General features: G+C 64.7%; 3 protein-coding genes across 11 annotated transcripts in view; 2 read left to right on the forward strand and 1 right to left on the reverse strand.

Moving 5' to 3' along the window:
* MROH1 (maestro heat like repeat family member 1) overlaps positions 1-4,631 on the forward strand; it is a 31,839-nt gene extending 27,208 nt beyond the window's left edge. For 6 of the 9 annotated variants that reach the window (XM_059672551.1, XM_059672545.1, XM_059672547.1 and 3 more), the window contains 9 exons: positions 1,358-1,495; positions 1,915-2,029; positions 2,422-2,568; positions 2,762-2,950; positions 3,241-3,396; positions 3,487-3,621; positions 3,704-3,806; positions 3,875-3,940; positions 4,387-4,631. In XM_059672551.1, coding sequence (XP_059528534.1) covers positions 1,358-1,495; positions 1,915-2,029; positions 2,422-2,568; positions 2,762-2,950; positions 3,241-3,396; positions 3,487-3,621; positions 3,704-3,806; positions 3,875-3,940; positions 4,387-4,472 — 1,135 coding nt within the window. In that variant the 3' untranslated portion in view covers positions 4,473-4,631. The remainder of the gene's footprint in view (positions 1-1,357; positions 1,496-1,914; positions 2,030-2,421; positions 2,569-2,761; positions 2,951-3,240; positions 3,397-3,486; positions 3,622-3,703; positions 3,807-3,874; positions 3,941-4,386) is intronic. The other 3 variants (XM_059672549.1, XM_059672553.1, XM_059672552.1) reach the window with 3 other exon arrangements.
* Positions 4,632-4,752: 121 nt separating this feature from the next.
* Positions 4,753-24,842, reverse strand: BOP1 (BOP1 ribosomal biogenesis factor). Its single transcript, XM_059672555.1, has 16 exons — positions 24,687-24,842; positions 22,664-22,855; positions 17,283-17,369; positions 7,469-7,623; positions 7,279-7,396; positions 7,104-7,205; positions 6,818-7,030; positions 6,585-6,746; positions 6,422-6,502; positions 6,281-6,350; positions 6,069-6,201; positions 5,807-5,987; positions 5,431-5,719; positions 5,266-5,350; positions 5,050-5,157; positions 4,753-4,971 (listed from the first exon to the last, which is right to left on the reverse strand). Exons 1-16 carry the CDS (start codon positions 24,777-24,779, stop codon positions 4,818-4,820), a joined length of 2,223 nt encoding a protein of 740 aa, XP_059528538.1. The 5' UTR covers positions 24,780-24,842; the 3' UTR covers positions 4,753-4,817.
* Positions 9,051-10,869, forward strand: SCX (scleraxis bHLH transcription factor). The gene is made up of 2 exons (XM_059672544.1): positions 9,051-9,774; positions 10,532-10,869. Exons 1-2 carry the CDS (start codon positions 9,220-9,222, stop codon positions 10,568-10,570), a joined length of 594 nt encoding a protein of 197 aa, XP_059528527.1. The 5' UTR covers positions 9,051-9,219; the 3' UTR covers positions 10,571-10,869.
* Positions 24,843-24,897: the final 55 nt, after the last annotated feature.

Consider the following 24,897-nt stretch of genomic DNA (forward strand, 5'->3'; position numbering starts at 1 on the left):
CCACAGGACCAGCTCGTAAAGCCTCGCAGAGGCTGTGTGCCAGGGCCTGCCCAGCTCTGCAAGGCCAAGTGGAAAATGTGAACGGACCAGAGGACACTAACCCAGCGAGCCCAGGGCCTGGCATGCTGGACGCTGCCCCACGGCTGGGAGCTGTGGGGGCTGCAGGCCGCAGGCCACACACCCCGCCCCGGGGGCCCCTGGGCTGCCACCCCTGAGCTGGGACAGGAGCAGAGCCAGGCACAGGTCTTGGCTCTGATGGAGGCTGTCAGTCTGCGAGTCAGACCCTTGCAAATGCCACATCCACAGAAATTCCGGGCAGCAGGCACCGGCAGGGAGGCACCCTCCCTGAAATTGTCCACATCCTCCCAGGCCAGACCGACGCCTTCATTTGTTGCAGCCGAGCGCTGCGCAGAGCGCTGGTCTCAGCCTGGAGCAGGGTGAGGGGTTGGCCCTGGCAGCATGGCCCTGCGTCTGCCCAGTGACCCTGGTGGCCGGTGAGGGAGGCCCCACCCATGACTGGGCCTCCACTGGACTCCAGGCCCCAGGGACAGCAAAGGGGAGAGCAAGAGTCGCCTTCCATGCTTTCTCTCCACTGGCCCCTGGGTGGGTGTCTGCCCTTAGGCCAGGAGCTCCCAGGGAGGGTGCCTCGCAGACACACATCTCCGTGGGCCAGTGTGAGGGACCACTGTGCAGGGGAGGGGTCAGTGTGGGAGGAGGGGCTCCCTGTGTGGTTCTGAGGACCCTGCCAAGCTGCCTGTGGATCACAGGCTTTGCTGGGAGGCTCTGCAGGTGCAGGCCCTCTGCTCTCCCCCGACCCTGAACTGAACGCTTCTGCCTGAGCTGGGGGCTTATCCCAGTGAGAGGGACGACAGTAGATTCCAGCCGGGCCCTGTGGGCCTGGTCCCTCCTGCGGGGCTCTGGTTGGGACAGCAGGTACGGCCCACATCTACCATCTGCCGACTGGCCAAGCGGGTGGACAGCACTGGGCATTTCCTAGGACCTGCTCCTGCTCCTGGCGGCCATGTGTCCTCAGAGCAAGCAGGTTCTCTCCATCACTTGCACAGCAGCCCAGTTGATACCTGGGAGTTGACTGGGCCCTAACTGCTGCCCCTTCCTGCAGGATGTGGGGGCCCCTGAGTGGGGAAGGCTGTGCACATGGGAAAGACAAGACTTGAGGTGCAGGAACAACTCTGAGAGTCCAGGCTCAGGAGTGGGGGGCAGCAGTTTTCACTGAGGATCTGAGCCGCCTGGCTGTGCCTAGTGGGGAGGGGGAGCTGGTGGGGTGTGGGCTGCACAGCCCTGGGACTTGCGTACGTGTGTGGGGGTGCAGGCTGAGTGCAGCTGCCTGTCCCCCCAGCACTGCAGTGGATGCTCTGCGGGCCGTGCTGCTGCGGGGCGGCAGCGAGGACGTGGTGCAGCGTGTGGAGCTGGAGGGGGGCTGGGAGCTGCTGAGCACCTCCGCAGGGCATGAGGATGGGGTGGCCCGGCTGGCCAGGTGAGCACTGTGGGCAGCCCCTGTTGAGGCAATGGCTAGGGGCCCTGGGACCCACAGGGAGGCACACGTGAGGCCCCCTAGTGGTAGAGCTTCCTGAGTGCTCAGCCTGAGAGCAGGTACCCCTGAGGGCCACACCCCTGCGGGGTGGGGGTGGGGAAGCATAAAGACAGCTGTGCACATCAGGTTGTGTGGACTGTGCAGGGGCGGGTTGGGGAGAGGAGCCCCCATGGAGCCTGGTGAGGTGGCTAGGAGGGGCATGTCTGAGTGGGAGGATAGGAAGAACCTGGCAGGGGGCACAGGTTCATGGGACCGAGGGCTCTGATGTGGAGGAGGCCTCCCCCTTCCATGGGGGAGGTGGCCTAGGATGGGCTCCGGGTTGGCCCAACCCCACCCTTGCATGGCGTGGCCTCCTCCCCCAGTGCCATGGCAAAGTTTGCAGGCCCCCGGCTGCCCCTGGTGATGAAGGCGCTGCTGGGCGCACAGAGCAGTGTGTACGAGGCCCAGAGGGTCACCTCCACAGCCTTCCTGGCCGAGGTAGGTGCTGCTTGCTCTGATGGCTACCAGGGCCCTAGAGGGAGGGCAGCCCCCACAGGCTGGCACTGACCTGGCTTTGCCCAGCCCCCAGGGCCATGCCTGGTGCCATCCCTGCTCTGTGCCAGTAGCACCGACAGTGCTGACGACTTGCCCAGGCCACGCCATGGGGCCGGGTGGGCTGGGGCCAGAAGGTGGGAAGGACAAGGGGAGGCCTTTAGCCTAGCTTGGTCCTTAGCTGACCTTTGCAGCATCTACCTCACAGTGGCCTGGGACTCGGCTGCCCAGTGCACTGGGGAGCGTTGGGGAGGGGGCTGTTGGGTGGTTGGTGCAGCCCTGAGGGGTCAGGCCAGGGAGTGAGGCCCTGGGAAGAGGTCACACTCCCCTGCCTCCAGCTGCTCACCAGCAACGTAGTGAACGACCTGATGCTCCTGGAGTCGCTGCTGGACAACCTGGCCGCCCGGCAGAAGGACCCGTGTGCCAGTGTGCGGCGGCTGGTGCTCCGCGGCCTGGCCAACCTCGCCTCCGGCTCCCCCGATAAGGTGAGTTGCCCGCCAGCCCCTGGGGTCGACTGTGAGGGACAGTGGAGCTGTGGTCCGGGAGACCCAGGCAGATGTGGGGGGTGTGTGTGGAGACTGCCTGGTGCACGGGGTCTAGAGATTCTGTGAACCAACCGTGTGACAGGCCCCAGGGCTTGGTGACCTGGGGACACAGCTGAGTGCAGGGCGTCCCCAGGTGCGGGCCCATGGCCCCCAGCTCCTGACAGCCATGATCAGCGGGCTGGACGACGGGGACGGCCCGCACAGCCTGGTGGCCCTGGAGGCCATGGCAGGCCTGGCCAAGCTGCTGGGCCTGGTGGAGCCCGAGGACCTGCGCGCGGTGCTGCTGCACACGGCCATCCGCATCCGGCCCTTCTTCGACAGTGTAGGTGGGCGGGGACGGGGAGGGAACCCACTCCCAGCCAGGCACCTGCTCCTGGCCCTCCTGCTCCCTGGGTCCCCCTGGCTCCCTCCCAGAGCGTGGCTGTGGCCTGGGAGGCCCAATGTTATGCTGGCACGGCCCCACCTCTGCTCCCGGTGTCCGCCCGTCAGGCCCCTGGCAGGCGGGCAGCACCCACAGCACAAGGACAAGGATGTGGAGGGGAAGGGCCCAGGGCTCGGTGCTGTGGTTGGCAGGGCTGGGAGTGCCCGGGGGTGACACCTATGTCCCCACAGGAGAAGATGGAGTTCCGCTCTGTGTCCATCCGCCTCTTTGGGCACCTCAACAAGGCCTGCCACGGGGCCTGTGAGGACGTCTTCCTGGAGCAGGTGGTGGGGGGGCTGGTGCCCCTGCTGCTGCATCTGCGGGACCCCCAGGCCTCTGTGGCTGCTGTGAGTGGCCGGCAGGGGAGGGGAGAGCCAGCTGGGGCTGGGGCTGGGGCTGGGGCTGGGACGGGCAGGGCACTGAGTGCTGCCCCGCAGGCCTGCAGGTTTGCCCTGCGCATGTGCGGCCCCAACCTGGAGTGTGAGGAGCTGGCCGACGTCTTCCAGAAGCACCTGCAGGACGGCCGTGGCCTGCACTTTGGGGAGTTCCTCAATGCCGCCTGCAAGCACCTGGTGAGGGGGTGGGTGTGGGAGGTGTGAACTGCGTGGGTGTGACCGTGTGGGGTGTGCCTGACTGGCTGGCCGGCCTCTGCAGATGTGCTACTTCCCGGACCTGCTGGGCCGCCTGGTGAGCACCAGCCTGTTCTACTTCAAGAGCAGCTGGGAGGACGTCCGAGCGGCTGCCCCCATGCTCACAGGTGAGTGTCCTCCTCTCTGCCCCTCCCCAGAGCCTGACCCTCCCCCTGACCCCAGCCCCTGCCCACAGGGTTCCTGGTGCTGCATGTGGAGCCCCAGCAGCAGTCGCAGGTGGACCTGGAACAGCTCACTGCCGGTGAGCAGCACCCCCTCCCCCGCCAGGTTAGGGCCCTGGGGCCCCCTGCCACCCCCACCTGTCTGGCTGCACAGGGTTCCCACTGACCCTGTGGGCACCAGGGGGGACTAAGTGATTTTCCTGGATTTCAAGGATTTTTTCCCTGTCACTGGTGACCTCATCGTCTCTAGTAATTCACGGAAACTTCTTAACTGTTCCAAAAGAGCTTAAAAAACACTAAAAAAGGAAAAACTATCTTTCCGTTGGCTCCTGAGCCCTCCCAGCAGAGGCCTGTCTTACGAGGGTGGTAGGCGGGTGGCCCCACGCACCGGGTGAGGAGTGCTCCATGGGGTCCTGCGCCAGGAAGGGGGTGGGACAAGTCCTAGCACTGCCTGAGTGGGTCCCTGGCTCAGAGTCAGTTCTTGAAGGGCCACGGAGGCGCCCCAATGCAGCTTCCTGTCCCCCAGCCCTGCAGCTCCTACTCAAGGACCCAGCCCCCAAGGTGCGAGTGAAAGCTGCCGAGACTCTGGGCCGCCTGGTGAAGTTCGCCTGAGGCTCCGGCATGCTGCCCCCGACAAGCAGCACCGCCAGGGCTGGCCTGGGCCTCAGAGTGCCTGCCCCGGCCACACGGGACCAAGCAGGGCGGGCAGTCTGTGCGCCCCCCCCCCCCCCCCCCCGCTTCCAATAAAGCTGTTCACTCCTCAGCAGGTGACCAGGGGTGCAATGCGTGGCCTTTCCTTGTGGGACAGGCCAGCTGGTCCCCCACTGGGAAGACTGAGTGTGAGGTGTGGGGGGTCGCTAGTCAGGAATCAAATGCAAGGCCACACCACCAGTCCGGGGAGAAGCGTCTCTATTGAGGGCTCTGAGCCGGTGCCTGGACCCAGCACAGGCAGGGCTTCTAGGAGAAGAGGCGGACGGTGCCATCAGCCCCTGAGGAGAAGACCCACGGCTGGGTGGGGTGGAAAGCAACATCCAGCACGCCCAGGTCTCGGGTCAGCTTGTGCCCCCTCAGCACCTTCACCGGCACCAGCAGGGGGTTCTGCAGCAGGTCGCTGTGGGAGAGGGGAGGGTTCAGACCGGGGCAGTCCCCTGGGGGGCAGTCCCCTGGGGAGACAGTCGTCAGCACTCACTTGTACACCATCCCATGGCAGACAATGACACTGCCGTCGTCGGAGCCGGAAGCAAAGAGCGGATACCGGGGGTGGAAGGCCACTGCCCGCAGGGCCTTCTTGTGGTGCCTGGAAAGGGGACCTGATTGAGGGCAGGCCGGGGAAGGGGTTGTGGGGGACGGCCCAGCGGATGACAGCCTCCCGCCCATGCACGCTCACGCGAGCACAGGGCCTCACCTCAGCACTCGGTAAGGCTTGGTGGAAAGGTCCAGGTCAAACCACACCAGCTTGCTGTCGTAGCTGCCGCAGATGAGGTTGTCACCTGGGAGCAGACATGGTGGTGGGAACCTGGTGCCTGGTCATGCCACCCAAGGGGTGTGTCCCCCATGCCCCACCCCTCACCTGCAGGGTGCACAGCCATGCTGGACACCCACTTGCAGTTGGGCATCAGCTTCTTGGTGAGCTCCTGGCGCAGCAGGTGGTACAAGCGGACGCTGCGTTGGGAGGCCACCAGCAGGAAGGGCCGGACGGGGTGGAAGGCCACGCGCTGTACCTGCCCGTGGCTGCGGCGGAAGGGGCTCTGGCTGCGGCGGCGGCTCAGCTGGTGGATCAGCACTTGGGTGTGGCCCTGGGTGGCCAGCACCACGGCCATGTAGTCCCCACGCCCATGCCAGGTCACCTGGGTCACCGGCTGCAGGAGGTGAGGTTGGCTGAGCAGGCCCTCCTCTGCCCCCTGCAACCCCACACCCCACGCCCCTCATCCTCCCATGCCCCACACCTTGCCGTGGCAGATGCGCAGCCTCAAGCCCCCCTGGCGCTCCTCCTCTGAGGCTTCCAGCCAGCGGGCGGGCTGCAGGGCAGGCTCCTCAGGTGGGGTGAAGGTGCCCAGCAGCTGGTCCGTGCTGCCCACTACCAGCCGGTCCCCCAGGGCTGGGTTCAACAGCAGCACCGTGTCCTCCCTGCAGGCAGAGCCGAGCGTGGCCACTCAGACAGGCAGTCCCTGCTGCCCGCCCCCTTTCCCCACCCAGCCTCGCACTTACACAGCCACGGCCACCAGGCAGATGGTGGGGTTGGGGTTCCACGACACACTCTTCACCACGCCCCCCACAGGCACAGTCCTCATGCAGCGGGCAGTAGCTACCTCCCAGAGCCGCACGGAGCCATCATCTGAGCCTGGACACAGCAGATGGGCCCTCAGCACCCACCCTCCCAACCAGGCCCCCATGTTGGGGTTCCCCCACTTTAGGCCCACCTGAAGCCAGCCACTGGCCCCCCGGGGAGACACTCAGGCAGCGGACGAGGTCGCTGTGGCCCCTGTAGACCTGCAGAGAAGGGGCAGTGAGGACATGGACAGCTCGCTCCCAGGAGTGTGCTCCCCCCGCCCCCTGCTTACCAGGGCCTGGCATGTGGGGAAAGGCTGCAGGTCCCGTGGGCGAGGCAGTTTGGGGATGAGGTCTTCAGGGTCCACATTCACCTGAGGCAGGGAAGCACGTGGTCATCTTGTGTCCCTCCCTCCCCCCCAGACGCCCCCACCCAAGAATCCCGCCTCCGTGTACCCTCATCTTGCGCTGCCGCGGGCACAGATAGAGATCCAGGCAGCGCTCAAAGCGCTCATGGATGAAGCGGCCATAGGCGGGCACGGCCCGAAGGCTTGGGAACTTGCGTGGCAGGAAGTTGAGCTTCCGCTCACTGGGCTCCTGCTGCTCCCAGGCCAGGCTCTGTGGACACAGAGAGGGGGGTGAGCTGGGGCCAGGGCCCAGGACACAAACCCCACCTGAGCCAGACCCACCTCCTCCTCGCTGGGCAGGTACTCGGGGGGCGGGTTGTAGGACTCGGCATGGCCCGGCAGGGCCAGCTTGGGCGCCGGCACATGCATCTTGTGACGTCCCAGCACGGCATTGGGGTCCTCCTGAGCCCACAGGTCATAGAAGCTGGGGGCAGGGTCACGGGGCCGGCGAGGCTGGATCCAGCCCATCTTGATCGCGTGCACCATGCGCGACACCTGCAGACAGATGTGGTCAGGGCAGGGCAGGGCAGGGCAGGCAGTGTGGCTGCACCTGGAGGAGGGCACTCACCTTTTCCTTCTCCACCAGGGACGGGATGAAGCTGCGCTTGTCGGCGGGGCGGTTGGTCACAGGGTGGATCATGAGGTCCCCACTGAAGAAGTCCACAGCCGGCTGGGGAGACGAGCACAGGCTGTGGCCAGGTCCCTACAGTGTCCCGACCCCGGGGCCAGCCACAGCCACCTACCTCGTACGGGTCAAAGCTTGCATCCCCAAACTGGCCCCTCTGCAGCCGCTGTACCAAGGCCACCTGCTCATCTGTCAGCCGCACGTCGTGCCCCGTCATCCGGTCCTGCACTGTGCGCCTGGGGGACCACCCATCAGAGCCCAGCTCCCAGCCCCCATCCCTCATCCCCCATCCTGCCCCCCAGGCTCACCAGTAATCAGGGTCATCCATCTTGTCCAGAAACTGGTCCAGCTCATCGCGGGTTCGCACGGGCTTATAGATGCGCCTGCCATCCAGGTCATAGCCCACGTGTGGGAAGTCATCGTACCACTGCAGGGGCACGTTGCCCACGGTGTTCCGCACGTCCTAGGGCAGCAGGCAGCAGGTCAGCACTGCAAAGCCATCGTGCCACCTCCCCGCCCTTTTCAAGCCTCTCAGAGACAGGGGGGGGGGGGGGGCGAGAACCAGGGGACAGGCCTCAAGGCAGGACCAGGCACCCCGACACGTGCCTGCCCTGGGCGTGACGTGGCACAGGGGCCAGGCTGCCCCCCTTCAGCCCAGAGACTCCGGAGCTGCACCTCACATTTTCCATGAAGTGGTGCCGACCCTGAGCCCCCCCCCGGATTCCCTGGCCAAGGCTCTGGAGCCACAGACAAGGGTGAGCTCATCGCGTGGGCTCCCTCCCCTGGCAGGGCCTTAAGCAAAAATGGGCAGCCACAGGCAGGGAAGACCCCGCCAACCCCTCCAAGGGGAGGCAGAGGCCACTGCATGCTGCCTACAGGCATGCAAAGACCCCCCAGCTACCCCCATCCTGTCCGCCACCCCTTATGGGCAGAGCAGCCGCATTCCTGGACACACATTCCTGGTCGAGGCCCCTGCCAGCCACCACCCTCCCTCCACCCAGCCCTGAGACTGCTGCCCAGGCGCCGCTTCCTGCAACAGTAGCCACAGGGGGAGGGGCCCGGAGGAGAGTGAGCCCAGCTGGGAGCCCAGGCCCTTGCAGGACAGAACCCTCTGCACCTGCCCACCGGCCTTAGCACTCCCAGCACGGGCACCCGTGTGCCCGTTCAGTGCCAGGAGCCCCTTCCTTCTCTGCACAGGGTGGGGCCTCCAGTGCTCGGCCATTTCTGAACTGGACAGATGGGGGGGGGGGGCGGATCCTGGGGCAGGGGGTGTGGAGGGGCATTCGGAGGCTTCTCCAGAGAAGAGGCATGAGCCAGGAAAGGGGGGGTGGTTTCCAGGCAGAGGACACAGCTTGTGCCAGACCTGGAGGGTACAGCTGATGCCAGGTGGGGGCAGGTGCAGAGGAGGCTGTGTGCCACCAGGGGACCCCACGTGTAAATGTTAGGGGGCGTTGCAGGAACTGGGGCTGAACTGTAGCTCCTCAATAATCCTCTGTGGCCCCCCCCCCACCCCCTGCACTCCTGGCACAAAAGGCCCAAGTGTACATGGGAGGGAGAGACAGACAGGGTGTGGCCAGGCGCCGGGGCCAGGGCAGCTGGGTTAACTTGGTCATGCCAGAGAAAAAGGCTGGGGTCGTGGGTCCCCTTTGACCCTCCTGCCCGGCTGAGGGGGCTGCACAGCACAGCCCCAGATCCACCCAGAAGGGGGCTCCCACTTTCCCGCATCCCCCGGAGGCAGCAAGATGCTCTGGGCCACGCCAGTGCCCCTTCAGCGCGGCGCCAGGAGGCAAAGGGACGCAGGGCCCCAGCTCCGCGGCCTCCAGGGGCGGGGAGGCGGGAGGAGGGCGGGGCCGCGAGGGGGAGGGGCCGCCGCCGCTATAAAGGCCGGGCCCGCGGCCCCACTCCAGCCCGGGACGCACACGTGCGCGCGGTGCTGCAGCCGCCACCGTGGGCGCCCCAGACGCGCGCCTCCCCGGCCCGGGCGCCTGCCCACGAGGCTCGGCGGCATGCGCTGCGCGCGGAGGAGCTGACGGCGTGCCCGCCGGCCCTGCCCCTCACCATGCTGCGCTCGGCGCCGCCCGGCCGCTACCTGTACCCAGAGGTGAGCCCGCTGTCGGAGGACGAGGACCAGGGCAGCGAGAGCTCGGGCTCCGACGAGAAGCCCTGCCGCGTGCACGCCGCGCGCTGCGGCCTCCAGGGAGCCCGGAGACGGGCCGGGGGGCGCAGGACGGGGGGCGGCCCGGGCCCCGGAGGACGGCCTGGCCGGGAGCCCCGGCAGAGGCACACGGCAAACGCGCGCGAGCGGGACCGCACCAATAGCGTGAACACGGCCTTCACGGCGCTCCGCACCCTCATCCCCACGGAGCCGGCCGACCGCAAGCTCTCCAAGATCGAGACGCTGCGCCTGGCCTCCAGCTACATCTCGCACCTGGGCAACGTGCTGCTGGTGGGCGAGGCCTGCGGCGACGGGCAGCCCTGCCACTCGGGGCCCGCCTTCTTCCACGCCGCGCGGGCTGGCAGCCCCCCACCGCCCCTGCCGCCCCCGGCCCGCGACGCGGAGAATGCCCAGCCCAAGCAGATCTGCACCTTCTGCCTCAGCAACCAGAGGAAGCTGGTGAGTGTGGATGCAGGGCACCCACGGACAGGGCCCTGAGAAGGCTGGCACCCCTACAGCCCACACCTGCTGGGCAGAGGCAGGGCCAAGGAGCAGCCCCCAAACAGCACCTGTGACCGAAGGGCGCGCGTCCCAGGGAGGGGCAGGGCTGGGCCCTCTGTGCGCCCCAAACAGGTCCTGTGGGACCAGAACAGGACCACCCAGGGCCAGGGGGGTCTGAGAGGCAGGCGGGGCGCAGACAGGGCTGGTCTGAGCGATGCGGGCCCTCTGCCTCCACAGCTCGGGGAGGGAAGCAGGAAGGACCCCTCGGGGACAGTTGCCAGGCTACAGCCCCTGCCCTGGCCTAAGGCTTCTCGGGCACCTGCTGTCCCTCCCTTGGCCCAGCCCGGCCCCAGGGCTGCCCACCCAGATGTGGCCGTGGGTCTGAAGGCGGGAGGCTGGCAGGGGCTGGGGGGGGCTACGCGAAGGCGGTGATTTACAGCTCCTGCTGTGCTTGGTGGCACCGGAGCAGCAGGGCGAGCGGGAGAAAATACGGCCCGGCTTTCCCCAATCCCCACTTCCTCTCCAGACAGCACGCGCGAGCTCCTGGGGCCCGAACATCTGGGAAATTTAATTTTACAATTCCGGCTGCGCAGCGTGCTCTCCCCCACTGCACGGGGACGCGGGGCGAGCGCGGAAGGGGCTTCCCTGGCCCGCCAGCCCGTGGGCGCAGGGTCCCAGAGGCGCCCAGGCCCTGACACTGCCCTCCCCTCTGCAGAGCAAGGACCGTGACAGAAAGACGGCGATTCGGAGCTAGAGGCTGATGCCACTGGGCGACCCCCGGAGAGCCCCATGGACCTGACTCGGGCACAGGCCTCCCGTGCGGGCACCCACAGGCCTGCTCTGCCTCCGGCTGCGAGTGGGGCTGATGGACAGGCAGGTGGCGACGGGACTCTGAACTGGCCACAGCACTGCCCAGGCCATTGGAACTGTCCACGCTGGCTTCCTACCTGGGTTTTCTTTTGGTCACTACATGTTGGCATCTTGTGTCTTTGATATGATAATATAAAGTCTGGAAATTTTGTATAATTAAAAACAAAACAGTATCTTCCAAAAGTGGGAGCCCACTTCCTCTCAAAGGGTCCAGAATCCTTCCCGGGCCCATCTGCCCCCAGGGCTGTCTCTCTCCGCGCCCTGTCCACACTGGGCTGGAGGCACCCAGCTCTCAGGGCAGGTCCCACCTGCCAGGCCTCGGCTATCCTTCCCAGGGCCAAGGCACAGTGCGGCGCCTCCTGCCAGGGCAGTGGGCCTGGGGGACAAAGGAGAAGGGGGTGGGGAGGACAGGGCTGGTGGGGCGCAGCCCGCCCTGGGACCCCACTCTCAGGACCTGTATGGCGCCCAGGGCTTCGTGTGGGTCTCAGGGCCTTGGCACTTCAGCCTGTGCCCACGGAGCCCCAAGAAATGGACATGTGGGGAAGCTGAGTGAGGGGCATTGCCTGGCAGAAGTGGGCCTGGGCCAGGAGGCAGCCCCACATGCACCCCGGGGCACACGCCCCCTTGCCCAGCCCTGCACTCGGCCCACACGGGAAAGACCCCTAGCCACTTACCACCGAGTCTACCCCAAAGCCCCATCTGCCAGTGAGGAGGGCGACAGGCCCCTCCCCGGCTGTGCACAGCTGGCTCACCATTAAAAGCCTGCAGGTGACAATTATAGCTCAGCGGCTGTGAGCGCCAAGGGCACAGGGGAGGGGAAAGGCGGGGTGGGCCTCCTCCCCCCACCCCACAGGCCAGCAGCCTGCCTTCTGGCGAGTGTGAGGAACGGCCGAAGGGCAGGTACCAGCCCTGGGCCTCAGCCCTCAGTGCAGGCGCCAGGCCTCTCGGACATGCCCTCTTGGGCCCCAGGGGAGCGGCCAGGTGCTGAGGCTCACGTGGGCAACCCAACAGGGCAGGGCCAGAGCTGCCCCCTCCTCTGCATGGACAGGCTCCAGGGAACTGCGGAACAGGAAGCAGTGGTGTAATTTCGGAGGAAATTCTCAAAGCCAGAGCCATTAAGGGCTAGAGGGGGGCTGTGTCCAATCTGATAGAAATATAACAGGATAAAAAGTCACAGCGGCAGGTCCCACTCAGAGAAACCCAACCCCAAATTTCCTCTCCTTAATCCTGAAGGAGCCCACAGCTGGCCCAGGGAGGGCGGAGGGCGCGCTCGGTCACTGCACCAGTCCCCCCACCGGCCTGCTGGGGGGCAGGACCCAGCAGGGGACTCCAGGGCCCACCTGGGGGCTGAGAAAGGCTCCCCTTCCCCTCCTGGGACCCCAGGACACCAAGAACATGCCCTGGGGGGAGGCTGGGCAGGCAGTGCCCTGGGGTGTCGGAGGCACCCCCTGCTGCACTGAGCACCATGCAGGTGTGGGAGGCTCCATGGCACACTGGCCTCACATCTCCACACCTGGGCCCAGGTTGCAGGGGACAAACCTCCTTCATGAACCCTGCACGATGACGGGTAGCCACTGTGCGCCTCCCTCACCGCAAAAAGTGCCCACGGGGAAGGGGAGGCATGCAGTGAGGCCGAGAGGTTGTCCTGGAGGACAGACGGGGGGGGGGGCTGGCAAGGGGTGTGCAGGAGGAGCAGCGGCATGACCCGCCGGGGCGCGTGCGGGAGGAGGACGTGTGGAGGTGGGAAGTCAGTGGGAGGACAGGCCTCTGGGATGGTCCCCAGGGCCCAGATGGTCGGGTGCACGCGGGCCAAGCCCTCCGCTGCCGCGCCTATGACTCCAACAGCGGCTGCAGCTTGGCTGCCTCGGGCCTGGGCAGCGGGCCCGGCTGCTCCCTGAGCTGCACCAGTAGCAGTGGCTGGACCGCCAGCCAGCAGGGGGGTGGGGAGGAGCACTCCGTCACCCTCCACTGCTCCAGAAATTCAAACCAGACTGGGGGCGGCCCCACGCACGTCCCCTTGGCTGCACAGCCCGCTGGGCCGGGGGTGGCAGGTGCTCCCGCCCACCGCAGCCCTGCTTCCTTCCCTCCACCGCTGGCCAGGGACAAAGACCCAGGGCTTTCCGTGTGCCCCACAGGCATCTGGAAAGGAGGGGGCCGCCCGCACCGGGGCCAGCAGCCGCCTCTGCAGGCCAAGCTGGACTGGAAACACTCCCATCGGCCTCGGCTGTCAGCTCCCTGTCCCCGGCCTGGGGAACGAGCTGCTGGCGGCACCACATGATTCATCACCAGGCCGCCTGCGCCCGCGGCCAGCCGGCCCCCGCCCTGCTCAGCACCTGCGTCTGCCAGGAAGCACATGTGACCCCGCGGGGGAGCACGCCAGCCCCTCCAGGTCAGGCCCTGTGCTGCAGGCCCGGCTGAGGGCACAGGCAGCCCCAGCCCCGCTCTCCTGGGGCGGCTCTGCCCCGGGGACCAGCCCCATCAGTCTGTGGGATACAGGGGCAGGTCCCCACCCCTACTGCACCGGACAAGGCAGCCAGTGGCTGCTTGAGGCGGCGGCGACGGTTCCGCCCGATGAGCCCACCCCTCCCCCTCCCCAAAGTGGCTGCAGCTGTCAGGACCGCAGATTGGAACTGCAGGTACGCTGGCCGGCTGCCACCGCCCGTCTGTCTGCGAGGGAGGAAGCCGGCCCACCTCTGGAATCCTTCACTCGCTCCTCGTTCCCTCTCCACCTGTCCCCCGGGAGCGCGGGGTCAGCCGCCCTCGCTCCGCTCGCTCTTCCCGGCCCCTCTCCGATTACAATGCGGCCCTGTTCGCAGCCCCTGCACGAAGCTCCCGCCTGTCTTGGAGGCCTGGGCCTTCCTGCTCTCAGTCCTCCGGCTCCTCCGAGGTGTCTGATCTCAGGGCCCCGCTCACCTGCTGCAGGGAACCCACGGAGGCTGCAGCATGAATCCTGGTCGTTAGCCCCAAGGGCTGAGAAAGCCAGGTCCCGCCCTGGAGCAACGCTGGCCGAGGGGACCCAGCAGCGGCTGGAGGCAGGCAGGGCCCGCTGATGGCCAGGCAGACCTCGGAACCCGTCCCCAACCTCCTCCGTCGGCTGCGCGTTAGGTTTGGACTCAGGAGCAGGGCAGCTCTGCGAGACCAGCCCAGGCGCCCCACACTCGTCTGCTGTCCGTCCCTCACAAAAGCCATACTGGCTGGGCCCGCCCCTGAGCCAGCAGACACCTGTAGACACAGGGCCCTCCAAGCTCACTGCACGCCCCAACCTGCTCGGCTTTGGGGGAGCAAGTCTGCCCCCAGGGGGTCTGCAGGGAGAAAGCACTGAGACCCCAACCTCCAGCCCCTCCCCTGGGCTGACCAGGGTCCAGGGAGCGTTGCTAGGGGGGTGCAGGCTCTGGCCCCTCAGAGCGGTAAAGCCACATTATTCAGAGACAGAGCAGCCCTCAAGCTGGGCCTGGGCCTGGGCACTGCACACCGGCCCCCAGCCCCCCCTCCTGCAGGGGACCCATCCCAGCCCCAAGCAGGGCCCTCAGCCGTCCCTGCCTGAGCCACACCCCTGCCAACCTCCCCACAGAGCTTGCCTCCCAGGGGGCACACCCAAGCCCCAGGCAACCCTCTAGAACAGCGGTTCTCAACCTTCTGGCCCTTTAAATACAGTTCCTCATGTTGTGACCCAACCATAACATTATTTTCGTTGCTCCTTCATAACTGTCATGTTGCTACTGTGACGAACTGTCATGTAAATATCTGATCTGCAGGATGGTCTTAGACGACCCCTGTGAAAGGGTCGTTCGACCGCCAAAGGGGTTGCGACCCACAGGTTGAGAACCGCTGCTCTAGAAGGAGGCCCTGCCCAGCACCCGCCCACCCGCCTGGGCTCCCAGTGCCAGGGAAAGCAGCTCTCAGTGGGCACCCAGCAGACTGGGGCTCTGCGGCCACCACCACCTCGGCTGCTGCACAGACCCAAGACCTGGCTGGGTCCAGGGTGCTCACTGCACACCTCCTACGGGGCAAGGACACCCCCTGCTCCCTTCTCACCAGCCCTGCCTGTCCCCCCCTCGGGCGGCTTCTCTCCACAGGGGGCAGGAGCCCCACCCACGCACCCTGGCCTGGCTCAGAGCTGGAGCCGGGCAAAGGGACCAGGGGGCAACCTGCGGTCAGACCATCACCCCACCAGCCCTCCCGCCACCTACAGGCCGAGGCCGTGGGCAGCCCTGGCCAGTGGCCCCATTCTGAGGCTGGCTGGGGGGGAGGCCGCCAGGGGGGCCGGGGCGCGGGGTGGTCTGTGAGGCTGAGACACTAGCAGGCTCCGCGCTGGGCGTCCCACAAACAGCTCAGAAACCCGAGCCGCCTGCTCGGCTGCCAGCAACGACGCAAGCGCGGCCGGCCGGGCGGGGCGGGCGCCCCGGAGGAGCGGGAGGCCGCCAGCACTGGAGGCAGCTGCCGGTTCGGTAGCTCGGAGAAGCCATTAACGGCGTTTGGCGCGAGAGCAGAGGGGATCGCGGGTTCTGGACACAGACAGGCCTGGCTGTCCCTGCGGATCTGAGATAGCTCGAGCCGAGGGGGGCCGAGGGGGGCCAAGGAGCTGGCCAGCACCACAGCCCTGCCCCCATCCAGGCCTGGGCGCAACCGATGGTTTGGGCCGAGGGTCCTCTCTGCTTTCTGCCAGAGTTCACAGTGGCCCTGACCCCTCACCCGAGACACAGCCGCAGGCCTGCTGGGGGCCCCTCTCGGCCTCCGTTTTCCTCAGTTTCTCCAGCTGCTTAAACAAAGAGGAGGGGCAGCGCAGTGCAGACCGCCAGCCCCCTCCCCGCGCCCCTCCCCCACCCCGGGCCTTGGCGGCTGGATGAGATCACGTCTGTGAGGTGCCGGTGCCCTGGAGAGGGGCGAGGTGGACACGTGGGGGCTGGGCAGACGAGCCCACAGGCTCCTCAGGGCTCCCCACAGGCCAGAACCCTGCCAGGACCAGCAGACTTCCGGGGGTTTCGCCCAGGGAGCTTGGGGAAAGGGACAGAGGGTGAGTCCTCAGACAGGACCACGTCTCCCATGAAGGCAGGCGGCACCAGGCCAGCAGTGTCTGGATGGGGGATGGGGGGTTCAGGCCCAGCAGAGGCCACAGCCAGAGGGCCCAGAAGCCCCAGTGTCCCCCAGCCCCCAGCCCTGCCCACTGCCAAGTGGGGTCCTGGCACCACTGGCCACCTCCACAGACTCTTGGGAGAAAGGCTGCCCTGACCAGAGCAGTGGTCACAGATCCTGGCTTCACAGGCACCAGCCAACCAGGCACAGCCCAGGGAGCACCGCGACCTGGCCACACCCCACACCACACGCGCCCCAGCCTCCAGGGCCTCCTCCCCAAGCCCACCCAACATCGCTCAGACTCTGGAGACACAGCCACGGCCACCTCAGGGTGGGAGCCACGGGCCCGTGAGCACCCAAGGGGCAACCGTTTCTGGCAGTGGGGGCATCCGACGGACTTCCGAAAGCCGGGCTCGGCCACCCCTCCAGCCACCACGGGGCTGCTCTGGCAGCAGAGGGCGGGCAGCGCGGCTCCCGCCTGTCACTCAGCCACCATATGGGATACTCATCTCGGAGGAAGCACCCGCAGCCCCCGCAGTGGCTCCAGGACAGGAGCGCCCCTCCCCCAGGTGGGAGGCCCCTCCCCCGGCCTGCACTCCATTTACAATCATCATCGATTTCTCAAAATACCAAATATAAAAAAGTAGCCGACAGGATGTGGCTGCCGACAGCCAGAGCCCCTGGGAGGGGAGACAGGCAGGGAGCCGCTCCGCCTGGCCCCCCTTCGCCGAGCGCGCCCGCTGCTCCGGCCAGGAAACCAATTTATTTTGTTTTGTCTCTGTTCTCTGAACGCACAGAGACCGGATCGGGCGGACAGCCAAGGCTCTTGCAGCCGCTGCCAGCAGAGCCTAGGATGGGGGTGGAAGCAAGTGGGGGGCCGCCCTCCCCAGGCCTGGCCGCCCCCATAGGTGGCAGGAAGTGCTCCTGCGGCCAAGGACCTGGCCCCCAAGCCTCGAGGCCACACCTGACCCAGAGGCACCAGGGAGGGGACAGGTGGACAAGGACCACGGCCACCGTGGACTCAGAGCTCCCAGCTCCCCGCCCTCCCACCCATCAGGACCTCTGGACCCCAGACTGCGCACCCCTGGCCCCACATCACACGGTCCCCACTTTCCCCTCCAGACTGTGAACCTGAGGGGCAACCAGATCCAGGGGCCTTGCCCAGCCTGTGCCTGGAGGACATGGGCCCTACTGAGCAGGGCCCTCGGGCAGGGTTTCTGCAGGAAGCGACAGGGCTGCTGCCCACCTCCCTCCACTGGAGACGGTGGCCCAGAGTGACAGGCCTGGGTGGTGTGGGCAATGCCACCTGGAGTGTGACCCTGGCGTGCCAGCCCCCCACAGGGCCAGGGCATGGGCCACTGCACCCCCTCCCCCCACGATGACACACACTCCTGTAGTCATGAGTCCCAGACCCCAAATCTCTCTTCCAGACCCGGAATGAGGCCGGGGCCAGACGCCCACTCGGCCGCCCGAGGGCTGGCTCCCCTCTCCCCTGCCCTCCCCTGCCCGTAGCGCCGCCCTACCTCCTCATCGGAACTGTCCTCCGCGTACTCGTCCTGTGCTCCTGCCACCGCCTCTGTCCTCGGGGGCGAGGAGGGGGTGCTGACAGCCTGTGGAGGGAGGAGAACATGCTCCAGTGACACCAACGCCCTCTGACCCCAGGCAGGCCCCAGGCCCCTCCTGGGTGGTGGGGGCGTGAGGACAAACTGTCCATCCAGCTGACTCTGAGGTCACGGTTCCCGCCACCCCCAATCTCTGAGATGCTCCAAATCAGCCCAGGGCCTCAGGACAAGACCAGGGACACCCAGGCCTCAGTGGGCCTCTTGGGGGGCGGGGGCCCAGCCCGGGTCCTCTGTCAGGGGCCAGACCCATCACCATGTCCAAGCTCTGGGAGAGGACCCCCAGGAGGGGGCGACACCTGGTGCCAGGCAGCAACCAGACACCAGGGTCCCTGAGCCCCACAACGAAAGAGGGGGCTGCAGGGATCCTGGCCCAACAGTCCCACCACCAGCCCTGCCAGGCCCAGTGCCAACTTGGGGCCGGGGCAAAGCGAGGGTTGGAGGTCCCACTTGAGAGAGGTGTGGTGCTGTCAGCCACACCCCAGGGACCACAGCAGCCCTCCCAGAGCAGACCCCTGCCTTGGGCCCAGGCCCCTGCCCCACCCACCACATCCCTGGCCCCAGGCTGACCCCATCCACTAGGTCAGTGAGTGGGTGTTGCTGAGCATTCACACCTCAACCTGGAAAACAGATTCCGGCAGCAGGGCGGGGGGACCAGTGCACTGGAAGGGGGTGATGGGGAAAACAGTCCGCACTCCCCCCCCAGGGGCCGTAAGTGCTGGGGAGCAGGAGCCCTCCACCGCCCAGAGCCCACCCCCCGCCCGCTCCCCCGGCGAGAGCCAAAGGCCTGCAGGCAGCTCTTCCTCCTGTTTCCCCTTCCGTGTGAGGAGGGTGAGCCCTAAGTTTCTTCCGGGCCAGGACCCAGGCAGGATTTGGTCTCCATGTCCCCCTGCCCCTGCTCCCAGCACCGCCTGTCAAAGTGGGTGGGCAAGGCGTGGGCACAGGTGGGGATACAGAGCCCTACCCAGGCCCAGAGCTCTCTGCCATTCGTGCCCACGAAGCCCCCAGCAGGCACCCCTGCCCCAGGCCCTGGGCCTGGCTGTCTGCGAATCTCAACAAGCACCCATGGGCCATGGCTCTCCGCCGCCCACAGCGCCAGCCTGCCCGATGCTCCTCGGGCGCCAAGGCCCACGGCATCTGTGCCACCGGGGTGGCCAGGGATCTTGGCGGGAGACGCAGACACGTGTCCTGTCCCGCGTGCAGCAGCGACTCCCACAAGACTCAATGCGCAGTCCCCTTGGGGCACCACGTCCCCCTCCCTCCACCTCCAAGACCCGATGCTGCAGGGCAGCCGCCAGCCGCCAGGGGGCAGTGCACTGAAGAAACACTCAGCTAAGAAACAAGACCAGGAAGACATAAAACAGAAAGGATCCCTGCCCAGCACCCCAGTCCTGGCCGCCAGCACCGGGTCCTCAGGCACACCCCCAAGGTGGTGGGGTACCAGATCCACATGCCCTGGAGGGGCTTGGGCACAATCTGGCACTGCCCCCTGCACCTGCCCTGTGGGAAGCAGGGCTCTGTAAGCAACTGGCCCCAGCCAGGGACTGAGGAGGGGCTGTGGGAGGAGGAGCCCAGATCTGGCCGGGGTCCCCACACACCATTCCCGGGGTCTACAGTGAGGTCTGTGTACAGCACTCTCAGTCATCTGGAAAAACGACTCATTGGGACAAAATATTACTAGGTCTCTTTCGATTGCAGCAAGCAAACTAATGAAAGTGGGAACTTTTTCACAAAAGGTTAAAAAAACAAAATAGAGCCCTAGCCAGTTTGGACAGAGCGTCGGCCTGCGGACTGGGGAGTCCTGGGTTCAATTCCAGTCAAGGGCACAGGCCTGGGTTGTGGGCTTGATCACCAGTAGGGGGCGTGCAGGAGGCGGCCAATCAATGATTCTCTCTCATCACTGTTGTTGCTATCTCTCTCTCCCTTTCCCTTTCTCTCTGAAATCAATAAAAATACACTTTAAAAAAACAGAAACTGGCCCTGACCAGTTTGGCTCAGTGGATAGAGTGTCAGCCTGTGGACTGAAGGGTCCCAGGTTCGATTCCGGTCAAGGGCATGTACCTGGGTTGCAGGCTCATCCCCAGTAGGGGGTGTGCAGGAGGCAGCTGAGCGATGTTTCTAACTCTCTATCCCTCTCCCTTCCTCTCTGTAAAAAATCAATACAATATATTTAAAGAAAAATAGAAAATGACCTCACATAAATAGAAAAGACCAAACCAAACACAACAAGTAGGAAAAAGGAGCTAAACAAGCAGAAAAGGGAAGAAATGGCTTCAGGCACAAACCCACCGAGACGTGGAACCAAGAGCAGGCAGTGACCCGGCCAGCATCTCTGCTGGGAGGTGGTGGAGGCCCCGGGAAGGGTGAGGGGGGAGTGGGGGGGAAGGTGGGGGGCTAAAACCAGCAGTCAAACCCAAAGGAGAGAGAGGACGGGTGTGGGTGGCCAGTGGAGAGCCAGGGAGGACGGAGGCGGACATGGGAGACGGGGAGTGTGGCCTCCTCCAGGGCCCAGGTGCAACCGCGGGCACAGAGCCCCCAGCAGCTCGAAGACACTGACACGCTGTCAAGTGTGTGATGGCAGCCCTGGCCGGTGTGGCTTAGTGGGTAGAGTGTTGGCCTGCAGACTGAAGGGTTCTGGGTTCGATTCCAGTCAGGGCACATGCCCAGACTGCAGGCTTGATCCCCAGTAGGGGTGTGCAGGAGGCAGCTGATCAATGATTCTTTCTCGTTATTGGTGTTTCTATCTCTCCCTCTCTAGAATCAATTAAAAAAATAATAATAATAATAAAAAGAGTGTGGGACAGAGCGGGAGAGTGCAGCCAGCAGACCGGGCGACTGGCCTGGCAGACAGGGACTCAGGTCAGCAGGGCGATACAGGACAGGACAGGCTGTCCCCCGCAGGGGGCCAGAGGCAGGGTGGTGCACAGAGGAGAGCGGACACAAGATGAGGAGTGAAGAGTCCCCCCCAACGACACCCGGCCAAGCAGTAGGGCTGGGGCCACTGCTCCTGCAGGAGGGTGGGGGAGCAGCCAGCGCCCGGCCCGCCTTGCCAGGTGGTGGCCCGTCCTCATTCACACCCAAGGACACCGCGCTCTTCCTCCATGAGCTCCTCCTGCCCACGGCCAGGTGGGGGAGCTCAGACACCTGACGCCGGGATGGCCTGTGCTCTCCCAGCCCCATGGGAAGGACATGCCAGGTAAACGCACAGCTGTTTCCACCAGGAAAAGAGGAAAGGAACTTCAGGCTGGACAGTAAACTGCGTTTTAGAGGGAAAGTTGGGTTGAAAGGGAGTTCTAGGAAAAGGGACTGAAAAGAACAGACAGAGCAGCCCTGCGGCATGGCCCAGTGGTCAGAGTGCCCGCCCCTACAAGGGTCTCGGGTTCCACTCCCGGTCAAGGGCACGTACCTGGGTTGCAGGTTCAATCCCCAACCCCCACTGGGGTGTCTGTGGGAGGCAACCAATCACTACGTCTCTCTCACATTGGTGTTTCTCTCTCTCTCTCTCTCTCTCTCTCTCTCTCTCTCTCTGTCCCTCCTCCTCCTTTCCACTCTCTCTAAACATCAGTGGAAAATATCCTTGGGTAAGGATTTTTTTAAAAAGTTAAAAAAGATGTGGAAAAACAGTTGCTCATAGCCCTACAAACCAGGATCAGGAGCATGAAGGCGCCCTCTCCTCTGAGCGCCCAGCGTGGTAGGCAGAGCCTGGGCGGTGGGAGGGTTCGGTCTGGTTTAAATCTTTCCTTCCCAAGGAAACAGGGGGACCCAGTCTGCTTTTTGGTGTCTGTTGCGAGAGTAAGTTCTGTACAAGCCAAGGTCTTCCCTTCCTGCCGGGAGCCGGTCCATCCTTGCTGTTTCAAGGGACCTGGCCTATATGGCATACGGTTCTTAATATGTTTGCTCACCTTCTTGGTGCTGTGTTTTAACCAAGGTCACCTCTCCGAGAAAGGTTGTTTCCCCAGGTAGGGATTTTCCCCTGAAGTTAGGGAGGGAATAAAACCCCTCAACTAAGTGCCAGGCGGGTAGTTAATCACTTTAACTATGAACAATCATGCTTAAGCTACATAATCTTTACTCCCTGGAATGGAGATAAGAAACCCCCTAACCTTTGTAATAGAGATTGATGGGGTTGGAATCAACTGGTATAAATACAGATGCAGCCGAAACCGGTTTGGCTCAGTGGATAGAGCGTTGGCCTGCGGACCGAGGGGTCCCAGGTTCGATTCCGGTCAAGGGCATGTACCTGGGTTGCGGGCACATCCCCAGTGGGAGATGTGCAGGAGGCAGCTGATCGATGTTTCTCTCCCATCGATGTTTCTAACTCTCTATCTCTCTCCCTTCCTCTCTGTAAAAAATCAATAAAATATATTTTTTAAAAAAATAAATAAATAAATAAAAAATAAATACAGATGCAACAAGACAGCAAGAGACAGAACTCAGAAGACAGGACCAAGAGAGACAGAGCCTAGGCACAGAACCTACACAGAACCTACAGACAGAAGACCTTCGCTGGAGAGAACATGGCAAAAGATCCTGGACTGAACCTGACTACAGAAATATGGCAAGAGAACCTGACTAGAACCTGGTGACCGAACCTGGCTGGAGATCTCAGACAGAACCTGGCTAGAGAACCTAGCGAGGGAACATGGCTACAGAACCTGGCTGGAGATCCTAAGCAGAACCTCTCTGGAGATCCTGAACAGAACTTGGCTGGAGATCCTGGCTAGGCTGCTGATCAACTGAACGCTGTCTCTGTGTCATTCCTTCTTCGCCGACTCCGTCCACACCTTTGGGGACCCCTGGACCCGCTGGGGTTGGACCCGGGCACCTTCCGAACGCAGGGCCAGTGGACACAGTGAAAGCTTGTTCCTCAGAACATCCTAGCAAACGCGTTTCCGTTAGATTCAGCCCTTCTCCCTGTTGCTAACTTAAGACAAGAGCGAGGTGCACCTTTCCCCACCATCACAGAACAGGTGGCCCCGGGCCCGGGGGTGGACTGGCTCCCTCACGTGTCCCTTGCCTGCGAATCCCTCAGGATTTGCCCCTAAAAACCCAGCTTAGCGACAGGGGCTGAGTGCCCTGGAGAGCATCCCAGCTTCAAACACGTGTTCCACCTGGTCCCAGATGCGTTCCAGGTGCATCAGAGGAGCGACAAGGGCCTGGGTTCCTCAGGAAACTGGGAGGAAGCCGTGCAGGACGTGTGTCCCCAAGGCCTGCCAGGTGCTCTCTTTCCTGAACGATTTCATGGAGACAAGGGAGCCCACGGCACGGGGTCCTGGGCCACTCACCTGCTGCTCAGCGGTCTTCTCTGTCCTGCCGTGGCCCTCATCACCGCTGGCCCCATCCTGTCCCTCAGTGGAGTCCTCGCTGCTGCCGCTGCCAGAATCCTCCAGGCCTGAGAACACGCTCTCCTCGCTGTCCGACAGGCCAGAATCGCTGCCGTCCCCGAGGCTAGGAGCACGGGCCCAGAGGAGAGAAGGCTGCAAGGAGCACAGTGTGAATGACCGCAGACCCCACAGCCTGCCCCTGGCCACACACGGACCCACAGCTCAGTGTGGCCAGCCTCCAAGGCCAGGTCACAAGCCAGGTCAGGCCGTCCTCACGGCCCACCTCTGCCAGCAGCAGGACCACCGCCCTCGGAAAGGACAGTTAAGTCCCAGCATCTCACACTGTCCCCTTCTTAGATTTGTTCCCATCCGCTCTCCCCCACCCACACCAGCCCAGCAACCGAGGCCCCAGAGCTTTGAGGGCACGAAGGCAAGGCTTTCCCCCCTGAGGAGCCTCCATACCCAACCAGGCGGGACAGCAGTGGGTGCAAAGTTTGGTTGAAGAACGGTAAAAGGGAAGCTTGAGCCCTGACTGGTTTGGCTCAGTGGATAGAGCGTCGGCCTGTGGACTCAAGGGTCCCAGGTTCGATTCCAGTCAAGGGCATGTACCTTGGTTGCGGGCTCATCCCCAGTCGGGGGTGTGCAGGAGGCAGCTGATCGATGTTTCTCTCTCATCGATGTTTCTGACTCTCTATCCCTCTCCCTTCCTCTCTGTAAAAAATCAATAAAATATATTTTGAAAAAAGAGGGAAGCTTGACTTAAAAACAAGATTACCATGCAAACCTGGTGGAGAAGACACCATCTCATCCCTAACTCAACAGGCCCCGGTGCTGCCTTCATTTATTTATTATTGATTTTAGAAAGGAAGGGAGAGGGAGAGGGAAAGGGAGAGGGAGAGAGAGATAGAAACATCAATGATGAGAATCATGGGTCGGCTGCCTCCTGCACGCCCCCTACTAGGGATCGAGCTCGGAACCCAGACATGTGCCCTTGACTGGAATCGAACCTGGGACCCTTCAGTCCGCAGGCTGATGCTCTGACCACTGAGCCACACCAGCCAGGGCCTGTCACTGCCTTTGAAAGTGGAACAAGAGCCCTGGCCCGCGTGTGGCTCCGTTGGTTGGGCGTCAACCCAGCCAATCAATGTTTCCCTCCCTTCCTCCCTCTAAGGAGTAAATTTTAAAAATTTGAAAAGAAAAGGAAATTCCTCTTTGCAAAGCGGAACTTGCAGACATTTAGGAAGCAGCTGAGTGGAGTCCTGTCTGTCAGTGCCTCTCGCCGAACGACAGCCTCACTACCAGGGACCCCGCGGCGCTCCGCTCAGCGGCACAGAGGCCGGCGGCCCGGCTCCCCGCTGCCTCCTTCCCACGCTCAGTTGGCCGCGCAATGGCAGCAGCAGCACAAACGGCATCAGGGCCGAGTCTGCGCCCAGGGCGGCCGGCCGGTGGGGGAGCAGGAGGACGCGCCGCAAACCGAGGCAACCCCGCTGCGTGGAGTCGGCCGGAGGCTCCCCTGCCCGCGCGGGCGGACCCGGTCGGATGACAGCCCCACTGCCGAGCGGGGTCCGGCCGGACCGCACGGTGGCCGTGAGTCCAGTGAGAACGAGGCGTCCTAGTCTCACAGCCTTTCCCTTCCCGGCGCCTCCGCACGTGAGCGACGTGTGAATACGGACGAGCTCCCGCGGGGGCGGCTGCCATCGGCCCCAGCGGGGACGGAGCTCCGGGGCCGAGAGGCGGCTGCGCGAGGGGCCGGTTCCCGTGGCTGTTCCTCTGCTGCTGCCCCTTCCTCCCCACGGACCGTCCCCTCCGCTCCCATCCGGCCGCCCCTGGCGCCAGAGGCGCGCTCTGCCCTGGACGCCCCCAGGGCCGCGGGCCCCTCAGGACAGACTCCCGCTCACGTTCCCGCACGCGAGCTCGGCCCACGCCCCCAGCCACCACGTGGGGCCCACGCCGCCCGCTCACACCCCGCGGCGCCAGCTGTCACCTCCTCGGACGCTGGTTCCGGCTCCTGAGGCCGCTTCCCGGGCCGAGCTCCCGCCGCCGCGCCCGCGCACCCCGTGCCCCGCGCGCCCACCATGATCCGAGGGTCCCGCCACTTCCGGCAGCGACCGGGTCGCGTGGGCCTGGGGGCGGGTCAGATGGCGCGGAAGGCCCGCCCCACGCGCTCTGATTGGTCAGGCGCAGCGCAGCCGGGA

The sequence above is a fragment of the Myotis daubentonii genome, chromosome 17 (genome assembly GCF_963259705.1).
Source record: "Myotis daubentonii chromosome 17, mMyoDau2.1, whole genome shotgun sequence".
NCBI lineage: Eukaryota > Metazoa > Chordata > Mammalia > Chiroptera > Vespertilionidae > Myotis > Myotis daubentonii.

Bases quoted from the DNA above. Each gene is read 5' to 3' on its own strand.
- SCX (XM_059672544.1), top strand. From the start codon at position 9,220: ATGCTGCGCTCGGCGCCGCCCGGCCGCTACCTGTACCCAGAGGTGAGC. The intron at 9,775-10,531 runs GTGAGTGTGGAT...TCCCCTCTGCAG, and splicing joins TCAGCAACCAGAGGAAGCTG to AGCAAGGACCGTGACAGAAA.
- BOP1 (XM_059672555.1), bottom strand. From the start codon at position 24,779: ATGGTGGGCGCGCGGGGCACGGGGTGCGCGGGCGCGGCGGCGGGAGCT. The intron at 6,351-6,421 runs GTAAGCAGGGGG...CCTTCTCTGCAG, and splicing joins TCCCCACATGCCAGGCCCTG to GTCTACAGGGGCCACAGCGA. The intron at 6,202-6,280 runs GTGGGCCTAAAG...TGCTGTGTCCAG, and splicing joins GGGCCAGTGGCTGGCTTCAG to GCTCAGATGATGGCTCCGTG.